General features: G+C 43.7%; 1 protein-coding gene across 1 annotated transcript; it reads left to right on the forward strand.

Annotated features, from left to right (window-relative positions):
- Nucleotides 1-9,385: 9,385 nt before the first annotated feature.
- Nucleotides 9,386-13,261, forward strand: LOC307039714 (uncharacterized protein). The gene is made up of 2 exons (XM_079682052.1): nt 9,386-10,821; nt 11,663-13,261. Exons 1-2 carry the CDS (start codon nt 10,635-10,637, stop codon nt 12,463-12,465), a joined length of 990 nt encoding a protein of 329 aa, XP_079538178.1. The 5' UTR covers nt 9,386-10,634; the 3' UTR covers nt 12,466-13,261.
- Nucleotides 13,262-18,145: the final 4,884 nt, after the last annotated feature.

Genomic DNA, 18,145 nt, shown 5'->3' on the forward strand with positions numbered 1-18,145 from the left:
GACTGATGATCACCAAAGGATCCTTGAACAGCTGATTGACACGCTTTCACACCCACCTGTGTTGGCCTATCCGGATTTCGAACTGCCATTTGTGCTTCACACTGACGCCTCTCAGCAGCAATAATCCCCTCACATACATGATGAGTACGGCCAAGCTGAATGCTGTGGGCCACCAATGGGTAGGTGAGCTAGCAGACTTTAGGTTTGATGTCAAATACAGGCCAGGAAGAGTGAACATAGACGCAGACACGCTCTCTCGTCTCCCTCTTGACATTGACACCTACGTCAGAGAGTGTACTGAGGAACTCACAAGAGAAACCATCCAAACCACATGGGATGGTTGTGAGACTGCAAAGAGGCAGGATGTTGCTTATGTTGCTCCATTGGACCTGGCTTCATGCTCAAAGTCACCTGTGAATGTGTCACCCCTTACCATTGACCACAGTGAGCTCGTCAATGCCCAAAGGAATGACCATGCAATTGGTGAACTTATCAAACTTAAAGAGGCCAAGGCAGTATTGACCAATGAGGACAGGAAGAGAGCCAGTGGTACACTCAGAAAGCTCATGAACGAGTGGGGAAAACTGCACATGGAAAATCAACTGTTGTACCGGACAGCCAGTCAGCGGCAGCAGCTCGTCTTACCATCACAATACTACCCCCTGGTACTAAAGCATCTCCATGACGACATGGGACATGTTGGGGCTGAAAGGGTCATCCACCTGGCTCGAGACCGTTTCTACTGGCCTTTCATGAAAAAGGACATTGAAACCTATGTAACCAGAAAGTGCCCCTGTATCAAACAAAAGAAACCTGTGACACACGTCAGAGCACCAATGGGCAGCCTCACTTCATCTGCACCACTTGAGCTTGTGTCTATAGACTACAGGACTGTCTCAGAAAATTAGAATATTGTGATAAAGTTCTTTATTTTCTGTAATGCAATTAAAAAAACAAAAATGTCATACATTCTGGATTCATTACAAATCAACTGAAATATTGCAAGCCTTTTATTATTTTAATATTGCTGATTATGGCATACAGCTTAAGAAAACTCAAAAATCCTATCTCAAAAAATTTGAATAGTTCCTCAGACCAAGTAAAAAAAAAAGATTTATAACAGCAAAACACAATCAAACATTTGAAAATGTCCATTAATGCACTCAGTACTTGGTTGGGAATCCTTTTGCACGGATTACTGCATCAATGCGGCGTGGCATGGAGGCAATCAGCCTGTGGCATTGCTGAGGTGTTATGGATGCCCAGGATGCTTCAATAGCGGCCTTTAGCTCATTAGCATTGTTGGGTCTGGTGTCTTTCAGCTTCTTCTTCACAATACCCCACATATTCTCTATGGGGTTCAGGTCAGGGGAATTTGCAGGCCAATCGAGGACAGTAATGCCATGGTCAGTACACCAGTTACTGGTGGTTTTGGCACTGTGGGCAGGTGCCAGATCATGCTGGAAAATGAATTCCTCATCTCCATAGAGCTTTTCAGCAGACGGAAGCATGTAGTGCTCTAAAATCTCTTGGTACACAGCTGCATTTACTCTGGGCTTGATGAAACACAGTGGACCAACACCAGCAGCTGACATGGCTCCCCAAACCATCGCTGACTGTGGGAACTTCACACTGGATTTCAAGCAACTTGGATTTTGCTCCTCTCCAGCCTTTCTCCAGACTCTGGCGCCTTGACTTCCAAATGAAATACAAAACTTGCTTTCGTCTGAAAAGAGGACTTTGGACCACTGTGCAACTGTCCAGTGCTTCTTTTCCTTAGCCCAAGTCAGACGCCTCTTCCGTTGTCTTGAGTTCAGAAGTGGCTTGACCATGGGAATACGGCTATTGTAGCCCATTTCCCGGACACGTCTGTGAACAGTGACTTTTGATACCTGGACTCCAGCTTCAGTCCACTGTCTTTGAAGCTCCCCCAAATTCTGGAAGCGACTCTTCTTCACAATGCTGTTAAGGCTGCGGTCATCTCTATTGGTTGTGCAGCGTTTCCTGCCACATTTCCCCCTTCCAACAGACTTTTTGTGGATGTGCTTTGAAACTGCACTCTGTGAACAGCTTGCTCTTTGAGAAATTTCTTTTTGTGTCTTACCCTCCTGATGGAGGGTGTCAATGACGGTCCTCTGGACAGCAGTCAGATCAGCAGTCTTCCCCATACTTGTGATTTAGTTTACTGAACCAAGCTGAGTGTTTTTCAAGGCTCAGGAAACCCTTGCAGGTGTTTCGAGTTAATTAGACGATTCAAGTGATTCGTTGAACACCCTACTAGTATACTTTTTCATGATATTCTAATATTTAGAGATAGGATATTTGAATTTTCTTAAGCTGTATGCCATAATCAGCAATATTAAAATAATAAAAGGCTTGCAATATTTCAGTTGATTTGTAATGAATCCAGAATGTATGACATTTTTGTTTTTTAATTGCATTACAGAAAATAAAGAACTTTATCACAATATTCTAATTTTCTGAGACAGTCCATATGCACCTGGAAACTAGCAAAGGGGGCTACGAGTACATTTTATTAGTTATTGACCATTTTACCAGATTTGCTCAAGTCTATGCAACAAAAAATAAATCTGGCAGAACAGCTGCTGTAAAAATCTATAATGACTTCATTCCAAGATTCGGCTACCCGGCCAGGTTACACCACGACCAAGGCAGAGAGTTCGAAAATGACCTGTTCAAGACCCTGAGGCATCTGGCTGGAGTTGCTCATTCGAAGACAACCCCATACCACCCCCAAGGAAACCCAGCTGAGAGGTTCAATAGTACACTGCTCCAAATGTTGAGGACCCTGGGAGAAAAAGAAAAGAGCAACTGGAAAGACCACTTATCGCTGGTGGTACATGCATACAACTGCACCAGGCATGAGGCAACTGGCTTCTCACCACACTACCTCATGTTTGGACGGCACCCGTGTCTCCCAGTAGATTTAATGTTTGGTCTGTCAGCCAAAGGTCAGACTGAAACAACACAGGGCTATGCTAAGAAATGGGCTCTGAGAATGAAAGAGGCTTACCGGATTGCATCTGAAAACAGTCAACACTCCAGTGCAAGAAACAAGAAGTACTACGACTGTCACATCAAGGGAGTTGTGCTCCAACCTGGTGCTAGAGTCCTAGTCCGCAACATGAGTGAGAGAGGTGGACCTGGAAAATTGAGGTCCTACTGGGAACAAACTCTGTATGCCGTCAAAGAACAAGTTGGTGAAATTCCTGTGTACAAAGTGTGCCCTGAGACAGGTGGTGATAAGATCCGTACCCTCCATCGAAATCTCCTACACGTTGTCAATGACCTACCTGTAAACTTGCCTGAACCAACAGGAAATCCGCTACCTTCTAGAGGGAAGAGCAAGAGTCATCATGTTGAGAAACAACGACAGAGAGAGACATCACAAAGCAGTGACTCAGAAAACTCTGATGATGAGGCACCTAGAGTACGATACTGGCTAAGAGTACCCCCACAAGCTGGACTTCACTCACAGAATATTGAACCTAGGTCTGGATCTCAGCAAAACACAGACGGTCCGAAAAGGGTACCAGAACCACATGGATATAGAGTGCCATCGAGATTTCATACACCAGAACAACATGAGGTTGTTACACCTGAGAGAGAACAACCAGAAGAACGGACTGATGAGGAAGACCTGCCTGTGGATTCTGAAGCACCGGAAGAGCATGAGTATGTGCAAGTACCCTATGGCTATGACCGACCTGTGACACCTCAGGATGAGCCAGTGAGGAAATCCACACGGGACAGGAGACCTCCTCAAACGCTGACATATGACTCCCTTGGTCAGCCATCCTTCAGATCATGTGGGCCTACAGACCCAGCGGGACTCTATACTGTACAAGCCTTGCCATTCTGGAGAATGCAGCCCTTTCCTATGCCACATTGCACTACACACCAGACACTGCCTTACACTACACACCAGACACTGCCTTACACTGTAATGCTACCATACATACATGCATATTGAGAAGGAAAGATTGTTACACCCACTCTCATACATATTGTATTCACCTGTACATTTAAAGAAGTGCCCTTGTGAGAGTGTGTATAAGTGTTTTCAAGTTCGAAGAGAAGGGGCATAAGTTAAGAGGTTGATGGTTAATGTCGGGAGCCATTTTTCTTTGTCGGGGAGTGTGTGACCCACACAAAGTGTGTGATCACAATGTTATGTTCATATTTAATATCATTTTAGAAACCTGTTTAACAATGGACAGCAGGGGGCAGTAGATGGCAGGGTAACACTGCCGTAAAGGGGTTTGTTGTGATTTGCGCCTGCCGTAAACGGACTGATGTGGAGACGGTGCTGCCGTTGGCTTGCCATTCTGGCAAGACCCGCCAAACGAGCAGCTAAGGATTTTGTTGTTCATCATTTCTCCTGTTTTGCAAGTCAGTTTTGTATACATATTGTCACAAGTGTTATAAATATCTATGGTAGTGTTGTGTCACGATGTCCTAGTTTTTGAAGTGGTGTTTGGACGTTGTTTATAGTCTTCAAATCTGCGTAAGAGACTGTCTCGTGGTTGCTGTGTGCGCGTGTGTTTGTAATGGCGGTCGCTATTTTAATGTAGCATAAGCTCTTTGGTCAAAGTGAATGCAAGTACATGTAATTGTTTACAGCTCCTGTACATTTTGTACTTACATATTTTCTGGGTTTATATCCTAAGTATTTTGTGTGTGTGTTTTGTATTATCTGTATGTGTTCTATGGTCAAAGTCAATACATAAATGCTTGTGGGATGTTAATACTAGCACAGATTAGATTCTGATGCTTTACCTTGGAACGTATTTAAAAGGGTTTGATTACAACATCAATATCTGAAGAGAGAAATTCTTAGTTTAATTCATGGTGTTTATTTCAAATATATTGAAGACATGAATATATATATATATGGACAAGTGTTTATATTGAAGACAGAAAAGGGCGTTAACAATTGTGTGTGTGTTGTGTCAAATGGTTATGGACATTAACAATTGTGTGTGTGTCAAATGAATAATAAATTCTGGCAAGACCCGCCAAACGAGCAGCTAAGGATTTTGTTGTTCATCATTTCTCCTGTTTTGCAGGAATACTATCTGTCATCGCGCCCTGCATAGCGGGGCCTGTTACATTTACATACCAAGGTTTAATTATACTGTGTCAAAGGTTGTGGTAAGAGCATCTGCCGGGCGGGCTGGTGAATTCGGTATGCTCTCTTCCTCCTGTGTCCTCGTCCTCTCCTGTCACCTGTTACCCGTTTTATATACCCGGTGCAGCTAAACCCCGCCACCAAGTGTTCAAAATAGTATTGCACTACATATAAATTAAATAAACTGACATGCCAATAACACCCATAAAATGACTCCTGCACACACACGTACATTTGTATGAAGGAGTACTTAAGAGTTCAGTGCCTTGCTCAAGGACACAACAGCTAGTTGTCCACTCAATGTTTTAAGGTGCGTATTGGGACTCAAACCAATGACCATCCAGACTCAGATACTGCTGTCCTCTATTAAAATACACTTTATTAAAGGTCCCATGTCATGGCCATTTCTACTGATCATTATTCCATTGTTGAGGTCTACAAAAATAGATTTACATTGTTCAACGTTCCTAACTCACATTGGTTTCTCATACAGCATCTCTGTATAGTATGTGTATTCACTCTCTGTCCTAAACGGCCTCCCTGTGAGCCCACTGTGCTCTGATTGGTCAGCTCGCCCACTCTGCTCTGATGAGTCCACCACCGTTACAGCTGAGCATCAGTGATTATGTGTTACAATGGCGTTTGTTAGCAACCAGAAAATGACACCAGTAATGACAAACAGATGAGAATACTGCGTGGGGTCTGGGTGCCGTGTTGGCGGGACGTTGCGGGGCTCGCTACTCCGCCCTTTGAGGCTTGAGGAACCGACAGTGTGAGCTGGATTACTGGCATGGGCGCGGGAAGGGGGGTGCTGAGGGCGCTGCAGCACCCCCTAGCGGCAGGCAGGGGGTGCGGAGCTCCCCTGTCTGAATTATTATTTGACGGTTATTGCTGCTCCCGCTGTGCATAATCTGTGTAATATGTAGCCAATAAATTCCACATTGTTGGTAAAATAATATTTTGGCCTGCCCCGAATGTTTTTTCTGTAGCCCCGGACAATTCTACCTCAATAATATAATACATTAACCGTGCTTTACGTGAACCTCATCAAGACACTAGAAAGGACGGCAGGACCGTAATTTCCCGTATTCAGTGAATGCAACAGAGGCAAGACACCAGACCAATCAGAGAATTGCATGGAAATAAAAGTGTGCTTGTGTCATTCAAGCTCGCGGCTCTGTGTGTGCGGAAATAGCGCATTTAGTGTGTGTGAGAGAGGGGGAGAGAGAGAGGGACCGGTGCCAGCAGCAGGGACCGTGTTGTTGGCATCTGGTTAGCTAGCTGCACTAACGGACATCCGGAGCTGTTTGTTCCACAACAAGCTGGAGGAGAGCTCTCCTCTCAGACTGAGAGGCTCAGGTGAGCTAAAGGACTCTCTGAGTGTTTAGATAGTTAACTTTAGTCTAAGTTATCTCAGTGGGTCTCAAACGGTTTGGTCAAAAATTATTCAAAAGATTATTTCCGCGGCACACCTTCATATGATCATTATAGTTATAAAAAAATAAGAGAATAAAGGAAAAACAGTTATGAAATACTATATGGCAGTAAAACAAGAATACAGTTTGAAAGGGGAGTGATTTGTAAAATATCCATAAAGAAAAAGAACATCTGATTACAGTTGTGTTTCATCTTGTTGTTGAGAGATGTATCCATAGATCTCTTAATGTTGCTCTCAAAGTGCACCAGATTGATGCTTTTAACTTCAATATTTAAAAAAAATCTTCCCGGGGGAGCATCCCCCCGGACCCCCCTAGAGGAGGTGAGGTCCGCTCCCCACTCGTAAAAAATAGCACTTTACCCCTGTTGCCTATATGGCATGAGCTGATTATCGAGCCTTCATTGTAACAGTCGTGGGTTTACTGTGTGTTTGCGTGTAGGGAGTTTTTTTGTGCGTGCTCTATAGTGCCCGTAATAGTGTTCACTGGAGTCCAGCACATCAGCACCCCCACTCAAAATACCTTCCCGCGCCTCTGATTACTGGTGTAGTTTCCTGGTTGCTGCTTGGGGTCTGAGCTCCGCGGAGTGAGTGTTAAAAACAAACACACAATAAAAAACAAACCAAAAAAAGACGATTAATAAAAGCGATAACATACTGGCTGCAACTAAAAGTGCAAAGATAAGGTACGGTTAAAGGATCTCAGGATAGGCTGCATTAAAAAGAAATGTTTTCAACCTTGATTTAAAAGAACCCAGTGTTGGGGCAGACCTCTAGGCAGTTTGTTCCAAGCTTGTGGTTCATAAAAACTAAAAGCTGCCTTGTCACATTGAGTTCTGACTCTGGGGACGACGAGTAAACCCGCTCCTGTTGATCTGAGAGCTCTGGCTGGCTCGTAACAGTGAAGCATCTCGGACATGTATTTTGGTCCCAATCCATGAAGTGCTTTGTATGTTGAAAGTAGGAGATGGAAGTGTAACCTTTGTGTAAAAGGAAGCCAGTGCAGATTTTTGAGAACTGGGATGATGTGGTCAATTCTCCTATTGGCAGGGTTCTTACGGTCATTAAAAACCTGTAAAAGTCATGGATATTCAAAATGCAAATTCCAGGCCCTGGAAAAGTTATGGAAAACAACATTTTTCCCAAAGTTTTGGAAAAGTCATGGAAATGTAACTAAAGTTGCCTCAAATATAATTTATATTTTAGCTAATCGCCAAAATAGTAATACTATAATGATAATAAATACTGTATCGTATAGTAATGAAACGTAAAATGGCATTTAACTGTCGAGGTATTTTGCTGGTGAGAGATTTTTGTTGCTTTCGCCTGTAGAAGCTAGTAAGCCTACTATTTGATTTGTTTTAGATAGGCACAACATGTTTCAGACCTTATTTTCCTGTTCCATGTTAAAATAAGCAATTTTCAGTGGTACCGCTGAGAAAGAGTAATTTTTTTGGTCATGGAAAATTAGAGGTCATGGAGAAGTCATGGGAAAGTCATTGAAAATCATTGGTGAAAAAGTGTGTGAACCCTGTATTGGTGAGGACTAGCAGCAGCATTCTGGATGAGTTGTAGTTGTCTTATTGATTTGTTTACAGAGCCCTATGAAAACACTGTTACAGTAATCAAGTCTGCTAAAAACAAAGGCATGGACTAGTTTTTCGAGGTTGTGTTGGGTCATAAGTGTTTTCAGTCTGGCTATCATTTTCAGGGGATAAAAAGCGGATTTTGTGATTCCTTTGATGTGTTTTTTGAAATTTAAATCAGGGTCCATAACTACACCAAGGTTTCTGACCTTGTCTGATGTTTTCAACAGTATTTTTTCCAATTGAGTTCTGATATTGGCTTTTGGCACCAAAAACAATTGTTTCCGTTTTGTCCTTATTAAGTTGCAGGAAATTGTCATTCCTCCAGGTGCTGATTTGCTGTATGCAGCTTTCAGAGATTGTAATGGTCCTTTGTCGTCAGGGTTTATTGTGATATAAATCTGAGTGTCATCTGCATAGTTATGGTAGGATATTTTGTATTGTTTGAGGATATGAGCAAGTGGGAGCATGTAAATATTGAACAGAGCTGGACCGAGAATTGAACCTTGGGGAACTTCACATGTCATGGGTGTTTTTTGAGATTTGTAAGGACCAATGGATACAAAAAATGCTGTTCCGCAGATACGATTCAAACCAGTGAAGGGTCAGTCAGATAGTCCAGTTTTCCAATGTTGGTCAACTGTATCAAATGCAGCACTGAGGTCCAGCAATATTAGGACTGATATTTTGCCATTGTCAGTGTTCAAGTAAATGTCATTGAGAACTTTAGTAAGAGCAGTCTCAGTACTGTGATGTGACCATAATCCAGATTGGAATGTATCATAACAGTTATTCAGTGCAAGGAAGGTGTTGAGCTGATGAAAAACAGCTTTTTCAATGATTATTCCCAAAAAGGGCAGGTTTGAAATTGGCCTTCTGCCTGATTGAAGCGTCCAAATTGTTCTTTTTCAGGAAAGGCTTGATTACAGCTGTTTTCAGTGATTTGGGGAAATTGCCTTAAACCCAACACAATCTTCTCCAGAGCACTTGGTTGATAGGATAAAAGTGTAGCTTGCAGTTAGAGTTTGTGTCCGGAGACATCAAAACATTTTCTGAAATGGAGGCACTGATCGCTAGTCTTATATTTTGGATTTTGTTGGTGAACAAAGATGCACAGTTGTTGCATGATTCAGCAGAAAGGAGTTCAGGGGCTACTGATATGGGGGGGGGGGGGGGGGGGGGTTGTCAGCTTGTCAGCCTGTTGTCAGCCTGTCAACAGTTGAGAACAAGGCACAAGTGTTATTGCTGTTTTTGGCAATTCATTCTGAGAAATAGGAGCTTCTTGCATTCCGTAGCATGAAGTCATAAGTATGGAGACAGTCTTTCAAAATCTCAAAATGAACATGGAGATTTGATTTACGCCATCTGCGTTCCGCTTTTCTGCATTCCCTAATTTGAAGCTTCACCAGTGGCGTTTCTCCATGGTGCTTTTTTTTACCAGAGACAGCTTTGACTGTAGCAGGGGCGAGAGCATCAATGAGATGTCAACCAACAGAGTTTGAATGAGGTTCGGCAGTGGAAGAGAAGGCCTGATGAACAACTTGCTTGTGTTCTCTGTGATGTGTGGTTTTGTGATTATGGGTGGTTGCCCCTTTAGGAAAACACTGGTCGATCTGGAAGAAGATGCAGGAGTGGTCTGAGAGACCACCATCTGTGACCAGGATGTTTGAAATATTAAGACCTTTGGTTATAACCAGATCAAGAGTGTTCTTTCACATGCTGGATGAGTCCATAGCTTTCCAGGAGATTTGCTCATTCAATAGCACTACTGTCCATGGGGTTGTCCGAATGAATGTTTTAAGTCACCGACCACGACGAGTATGGGGTCAAAATGAATACAGCTGATTGACAATCATTCAAAAAAATCTTCATGAAATGTTGCTGAATACTTTGGTGGTCTGTAGATAGTTAGGAACTGTGCTCAACAAGAGAAATGTAACTGAACAGCCAGATATTCAAAAGAGGGAAATGATTGCATTGAAATATTCTTAAAAAGAAAACTATTATTAAACAAAGTGGCAACTCCACCTCCTTTCCTGTGTGCTCTGTTCTCACCTATGGTTCTCACCCGTTCTCACCCATGAAACTGAAGTTCGGAAGGGCTGTTTCAATGAGAACAGCTCCACTGTTTTTGTCATCTAGCCAGGTTTCAGTTAAAAACATAAAGTTAAGGCTGTGGTTGATAATACAATCATTCATTATAAGTGACTTGCCTGCCAGAGACCTGATATGAAGAACAGCCAGGTTCAATGAGCTACTTGAGATGAGTCTGGACTTGTGGAAACAGGTATGAGGTTCGCACAATTTCTGTGTGACAGTATGCAGCTGTGTGTAGTCTCCAGCAGGGGGAGCCTCTCCCTCTCACCTCTGACAGCGATGCTTATTTTTTGTCCTCTCTACACTTCCGGGTGAGCGGATGTAAATAGAAGGACGTTCCGCCTGTGGAGCAGCAGGCAGAAACATGACCAAACTGGAGCTGCTCAACGTGTTTCTGAACGACAGGCTGACCGCGGCCGCTGAGGAGATTTTCCGCGCCGTTAAGAACACGGTGGCGGAGTACCAGGGCGAGCTGCTGCGCTCCAGGGAGGAGAACGAGCGGCTGAAGCGACTCCTGAATGTGGCCGTGCAGAGGCTCCTCCTGCAGCCCGGTGAGAAGCGCTGTCAGCCGGCATGTCAAACCTCCTTGGCTTCCCTCGATGTGTTCTCTGCGGGGCTCCGCTCATAGGTGGTGCGAGTGGTTGAAGCTATCCCTGGGGCGCTTAGGCTTTGTAAAACATTAGCTACATTTTATGTTTTGTATTTCATTGACACTGAAAAATAAATAAAACTGAGGCAGAAAAAAAACAACAATAGCAAAACGTGTGTGTTTTTATACCACAATAGAGCTTACACAAACTGATCAGAACAAAGATGGAGATTATATCTATATGTATTATTTGTAGAATTATCTGTACATGCGTTCCATAGGTGCACACAATGCAACAATATCTTGTGTTCAGTACTCTCAGTCCTCCTCAACCCTTCATGCACATTTGTAAACAAAGCGACCTCTTTTAATATTTGCACAGCTTTCCACTTTTCATAACAATTCTGCACATATTTAATAAAAACATTCAGAGTATTTGATCATATTATGCTGCACGTAGTTTTTTGGTATAGCTTTAATTCATGTAAATATTTTCACGTTATAATATTATAATTTTGAATAGTTTTTTTTCTTTGGTCGTTTTTCTTACAATTTATCTTTGACTGTGTTTATATATGCACCATATACACCAAAGCAGATTCTTCATCTGTTTAAACCTCTTGGAAATAGACCCGTTTCTTATTCTTATTTCTGACTACTAATCAGTACATCTTAGAGGATTCTGAATAAAGTATGAGCACCTTGTACTTCGTCTTCAGCAGGGCAACCCTTCAAAAGTCACAGCACCGCAGTATGTTTATGCAAATACCCCTAGCATGACTGTGATTTTTGTAATCTTTCAGAACCTCACTCGGCGCAGCCCCAAGACGATGAGCAGCCCTGTGAGTCTGAGTGGATTAGCAGTGTGGAGCCTCTGCCCGAAATCAAAGAAGAACCAAACCTGGCAAACTTTCAGACGGATTGTTGTTCACAAGAGGCAAGCGACTCTGAGGGAGGGAATTGTAGTCAGGAGGAGCCTCTCCAGAGGACAAATCCTCCAGCAACCCAAAGTGTGTGTAGCAGACAAAGTGTCTCCCCACCTCCACTAACATCCCAGGAAATGAAGGCAGAGAGGGAGAAAGAGGACAGCAGGACACAGCAGCCAGCCAACAGCTTAACCCCCCCCAGGACTGTCCACTGCAGGGTGTCTCAGAGCCTTTCTGCATCAAAGAGTCACCGGACTGAGAGAGCAGAGCAGCAGGTGAGAGGGTTACTCCGCTCCAATGGAAAACAGAGCATGCACATAATGCAGATCAAGAATGTCAGATCCCTGAAGCCGCCCCCGCCCCGCTCCTCTCTCTCCAGCCAGAGCCTCCAGAGGTGGCACAGCTGTAAAGAGTGCGGGAAGGGCTTCAGCTTTGCCTGCCAGCTCGAGGTCCACATGCGCTGGCACACCAAGGAGAAGCCGTACAGCTGCGCAGTGTGCCGCAAGAGCTTCACCACGGTCAGCATGCTGAAGAGGCACCACCGCATCCACACCGGGGAGAAGCCCTTCCGCTGCCATGTCTGCGGGAAGTGCTTCAACCAGTCGGCGCACCTGAACACACACTTCAGGCTGCACACGAGGGAGAGGGCCGGCTGGAGCCGGGCCCCTCACTCAAAGTAAACAAAGACTCAATACAGAGAAAGGACCAGGCTTCTGTAAACTTTAAGATGTTCCAACAGTGTAAAATTGTTTTAGCCATGTGTCCCCACCACTTTTATCTCCACTTTGTTAGAAAAAGTGGTGGGGACACTTTTTTAAGATGAAATAAAACCCACTACTGCATTAAGCCCCCCGCAGACAATACATACATATACATACACCCTTATGCTCAGCTTATGCTATGCTTAGCTCATCCTTAGCTTATCATCAGCTGTGGCTGAACCACATCTAACCAAGCCCTGTAACTGACTGCCTTGTGGACACGATAAGAAGAAGATACACCCTTATGATTACAATACTTTCTTTTACGACTAGTGCAGTAACTAGGCTGAGGCAAAGCGGAGCAACGATTGCAACGATTGCAACGATACTATTCTCGATTCAATTATTACTGATATTAAACATGTCGCAGGTCCAAACTGCACCACTTGGGTTCCCAGAAACACACCCAGAAAGAGAGAACAGTCCTCCAGATTGTACATGTTCTCTTGTACAAATAAAGCTTTCTCAAAGAGTACAATTCTTTTTGAGAACTATTTTCAGAACATTTCTAACAAATGATCCTAACGCACAGTGGTGGGGACAAAATTGGCCATTCCTAAAGTGGTGGGGACATGTCCCCAGTGTCCCTAGAATAAATTATGCCTATGGTTTGAACAACTTTAAAATGTTCCAACAGTGTTCAATAATTGTGTGACTGTGTGTCCTGTCTGATGTGCAATAAAGTGTGGTATAGATTTCCAATCCACTGCACTGGTCAGTATTTAAACTCTCTCTTAGTGATGTTCAAGTCAACAATCAGGTGCTCTTCAAGGAATGGGAAAAGGTCCAGTGAGAAAAAAACAAAAACAATGTCCAGCTGAAATGTAATGTCCTTGGTAGCGGTAGGCAACATGAAATGGTAATCCTGAAATGACAAAATATCAACAAACCGTATACTATAATCGTCAAAAATATAATGTTGAAAATAATGAAATAGCTAATAAATCTATTAAGTACGACAACAACCAGTACCAGACCAGGGGGGACAGAGCGTTCTCCACAACAACCTCATGGTGCCATACAATGCACAAAATAATCATTGAACATTTTGACAACAATGATCAGAACCTGCTGGTTCATATCTGAGCTGCGCAGACATGGTGCAGTGTTCAGGAATCAGACAAGGAAGAAAACACGAGCAGAGGCAGGTTTGATATCGGTGAGTAAGGGAAATGAGAGCACCCAACATGTGAATTATACTTTTAAGTTGAACATCTTTGATAAAACTGCACATATGAGAGCGATGAGGAGGAGAGCCCTCCCTGACAGACCCTCAGACACTCGTGTAATTAACAGCATTAATATCAAATAAAATTAAAATAAATAGCATAGCCTCTGTTGCTCCACCACAGAGGCTATGCCATAGGGAAACCTCTAACTTTGATAAATATAATACAAGTGATAATGGAATATGACCTGTAATTTTAGAACTTAATTCATGAAATAAATGAGTTGAGTAACTATCATTTAAGAATTTACTACTTTGGCACACACATTTTAAAAGCTTAAATCATGCTTCTATTTCAATGTTTTTTTTCCAAAAGGTCTATTTCTCAATTTTATAGAGATCGTACTCAGTGATGTGTCCCAACCATAGGTCCCAACCTAAAAGAATATCAATCCTCCATCTGTCAGTTTTCGAGCGCCAGGGACCAAGCGGTAAGGCCACACAGGAGTTGTTAAAGAAACTATATTTACACAAAAATGTATAATAACTAGGCCAATAAAAGAGGTCAACAGAAAATAACTCTAACAAATAACACGGCAACTAAACAGGTCATAACTAGTGATGGGTCGTTCGCGAACGATTCGTTCTTTTTGAACAAATCTTTGAAGTGAACGAGATGAACTGATTCCTCCCACAAAACGATTCGTTTGTTTGAGTCGCCGCCTTCCGCCAAAAGCTAAAGAGAAGCAGTTCGCGAACAACGAACTTAAAGAATTGGCGGAAACAGTTCAGAACTGTTTCCTATAGTTATTTTATCTTATCCCTTTCTTTCAAGAGGAAGGTCCCGTTAGGGCCCCTGTCGTGGATATTTTAAACTCGTCAATACTGTAAAGATGTACAATGAGAGTAATCAATAATAAACTGGTGAAAGCAAGCAGCGTTGTCTTTCGTTGGTTCTTTATTTGAAGCGCTTCAAAGGTACATGTCTCACAGAGTACAGAGTAGTCTGCAGGAGTGCACACAGGGTATAAGGTGTGTGTGTGTTTTATAGAGGACTGTTGCTGTGCAGGAAGTAAAAGAGATAAGACTTTCCTTGGAAAACTGTTATCTTACAATGCTCTCATAGGGAGGGCCGCATCCTCCAGGTACGACCTTGGCGGGATGCTACCGTGTGATACAACAGGTCGAGTTGACCAAACAATTTCTAAGCATAATATCATCATTTGGTTTTACTATATAAAGTAATATAAGAAATTGGGACTACATTCCCCCCTTTTGATCATACTCTGATCAATCATGAAAATAAAACAAATGACAGGATAGATAGACTAATATAACACATCAATGAATACAACCTGGTTTAAATAAACACATCATAAACATATCATGGAAAGTGGCTGTTTTTGTGGAGGACAGACTCTGTATGTGGAAAGCAAAAGAATACTGAAACGAGGGAATGGCAATTTTACACACAATTTTACAGTTCAGTGTCTGACTCTTCAGTGTCGGAATCAGTGGGGGCTGATTCTGGGTTGGTCGTAACATTTCCAGTGGTTTGAAGGAGAGCGGTGTATTGTACAAATGCAGAGGAGATCATACTTTCCAGGTGGGCGTTAGCTAATTCTTGTCCGAGGGGCTCCATCTTCAATCACTCGCCAGTGATCAGGCACAAAGTTTATGTTCTTGGTGTTGTCATCTGCTTCGTGGATGTGTCTAGTCTGACTGAGCCCGTGCCTTCATGACCATGTCAATTAAACCCCACACCATGACGGCACAGACGAGGAACCAGAGGCATATGAAAAAGCACAGCTGGCCGTTGCCCATGAGTCTTGTGTGTGGGACTAGGGTGTAGGGTGCTGCATGTGTGGTGCTGGTGGTGACTTGGCACGTCACTTGTCGTTGTCTGTTTCTACTGGACCGGCTAGACTGGGGCGGAGATGACAGCTTTGCAGTGGCTGGCGTGGACCCACGTGGCTCTCTCGGCAACCTTGACCGCTGTCTGAGTGACGAGAAGCACCTGGTAGGGACCTTGCCAACGGCTGGATCTCCAGCTCTTTCTCCGGAAGTCCTTGACCAGCACGAAGTTGCCTGGTTGGATACGGTGGAGTGGACCAGTAGCAGGGGTAGGTAGAGCTGCCGCTACCTGGCGTCTGATATCTGCTAAATTGGATGACAGTTTAACACAATATGACAACATAGCATCCTCACACAAAGTTGTGGAGGGGAGAGGACATCCTGGCGCCTTGATCCCAATCTGTGGAGGAGCTGCAAAAAGGATCTCAAAAGGGCTGAGTTGACTCCGTGTTCGTTTCCGCATTCTCATGTACATCAGCACAATGGGCAGGGCTTGTGTCCAGGATAAACCTGTGTCTGTGCAGCATTTTGCTAGTTTGTTTTGGATTGTACCGTTCTCTCTTTCCACTGCAACACTACTCTGTGGATGGTAAGCACAATGCTTTCTGATGTCCATGCCAAGGTATTCTCCTATCTGTGCAATGGCCTCATTAGCAAAATGTGAACCATTGTCGCTAGAGACCTTGCTTGATATCCCCAATCTAGGAATAATTTCCCTTAGTAAAGCTTTAGCCACAGCATTTGCGTTTATCGGAAATGCTTCAACCCATTTGGACCACATGTCAACCATTACTAGACAGTGTTTCTTACCCTATGATGGACTAAGTTCTATTAATGGCCTCTAACATCCCCCCTTTTGACACATGGTCTAACCCATGTGTCAATTTAGCACATTTCCTAATGAGACAGGGTCGGTGTTGCCGGTGTGTGCAGAGCGTTTACATAGTGCAACTAGGACATGGTTAAGTACTGGCTTTCTGTCAGATTTCAGGAATTGTCTACACTTCCAGATAGCCCCAAAATCATGTACTACCCTGAAAGCATAACGTGACTCAGTGTAGATAGTTACAGATTTGCCTTTAGCAAAAGTGCAGGCCTCAGTGAGTGCTACGAGCTCTGCTGCTTGTGCTAAGAGGTGGCATGGGAGCGGTCCGGAACAGAGGACAGCAGAATCTGAAAAAACTGAGAAACCCACCCGATTAGTGCCCACAGGGTCGCGAGAGGCGGACCCATCAACACACAAAATTAGGTCAGGATTTGTCAGGGGTACATCTTTTAAGTCAGGTCTGGGAGTACATACAATAAGAAGCTCGGCAACACAGTCGTGTTCGTCACCGTCTTCGAGGCATAAGAGATGCTGGGTTCAGAGTGCTACAGCGTTTGACTTCAACATTAGGCATGTCTAACAGGCATGTGTGATGCCTAAGATGACGTGCAGCAGAGAGGTGTGATGTTCTCTGTTCACAGAGGATGAGAGAAACAGCTTGTGGAACCAACAGTGTCAAAGGTGCATAACCTACAATGTCACGTGAGGAGTTGAGAGCTTTTTCAGCTGCAGCAACTGCACAGAGACATTTTGGCAGGCCAGCAGCTACAGGGTCTAGCTTGGAGGAAAAATAGGCAGGCCTCTGTTTTCCCCCATGATCTTGAAGGAGAACTGAGGTCATACACCCATCGCGTTCATCCACTGCCTGTGTAAAAGGCTTGGTAGGATCAGGTAGACCTAGCGTCGGAGGGGATTGGAGAGCCAGCTTCATGTTAATGAAGGCTTCGTCGGCTTCCGGCATCCATGTAAGGCGATCTGCAGGTTTCAAACCGGTGACATGCGTGATTGTACGGAGTGGCTGTTCGAGCGGAGAATAGTTAGGAATGAATGACCTGCAGTATGAACACATACCCAAAAATGACATCATCTGTCGCTTAGTGACAGGTTTTGGCAGAGCAGCCAATGATGCAATACGCTTATCTGAAAGCGTTTTTCCCTCTCCTGAAATGATGTGACCCAGAAATGTAACTGTCTTTTGCACATATTGAAGTTTAGACAAACTGGCCTTGTGGCCCTCGGCTGTGAGGTGTTTTAACAAGGAAATGGTATCAGCTTCACACTGTTCTGCTGTGGGTGCGCAAATCATGAGGTCATCAACATATTGTATGAGAGCGGTGCCTTTAGAAACTTGGAGAGAGGCCAAACTTGTACACAATGCTTGGTTGTACACAGTAGGAGATTCGCAGTAGCCTTGACACAAACGCAGTGGTGGGCCGTCAGGGCCAGCAAGGCCTTCTCTGCTGGCCTAAACATCATCAGAATATAAATTAAATTTTGATATATTTTTTCCACAAATATGTATTAAATTATTCCCTGTAGTCTATTCTCTTCATTTCATAGCTTTCCTCTTGGTTGCGCTGCTTCCAGCCTCAGAACGAGATTTGGAGGGTTGGCCTTTATGTTAGAGCTTTTATCCAATCATATTTCAGCCATAATGTGTTGCCAGGGTCCAAGAAATCTGCCCTTAGGCCTTCAGAATCAACAGTGCGGGCGCCTGTAGATTAAAGTGAACGGAAACAAAACTGTGGCGT

The sequence above is a fragment of the Notothenia rossii genome (genome assembly GCF_949606895.1).
Source record: "Notothenia rossii genome assembly, chromosome: 5".
In the NCBI taxonomy this organism is placed as follows: domain Eukaryota; kingdom Metazoa; phylum Chordata; class Actinopteri; order Perciformes; family Nototheniidae; genus Notothenia; species Notothenia rossii.

Bases quoted from the DNA above. Each gene is read 5' to 3' on its own strand.
- LOC307039714 (XM_079682052.1), top strand. From the start codon at position 10,635: ATGACCAAACTGGAGCTGCTCAACGTGTTTCTGAACGACAGGCTGACC. The intron at 10,822-11,662 runs GTGAGAAGCGCT...GTAATCTTTCAG, and splicing joins GAGGCTCCTCCTGCAGCCCG to AACCTCACTCGGCGCAGCCC.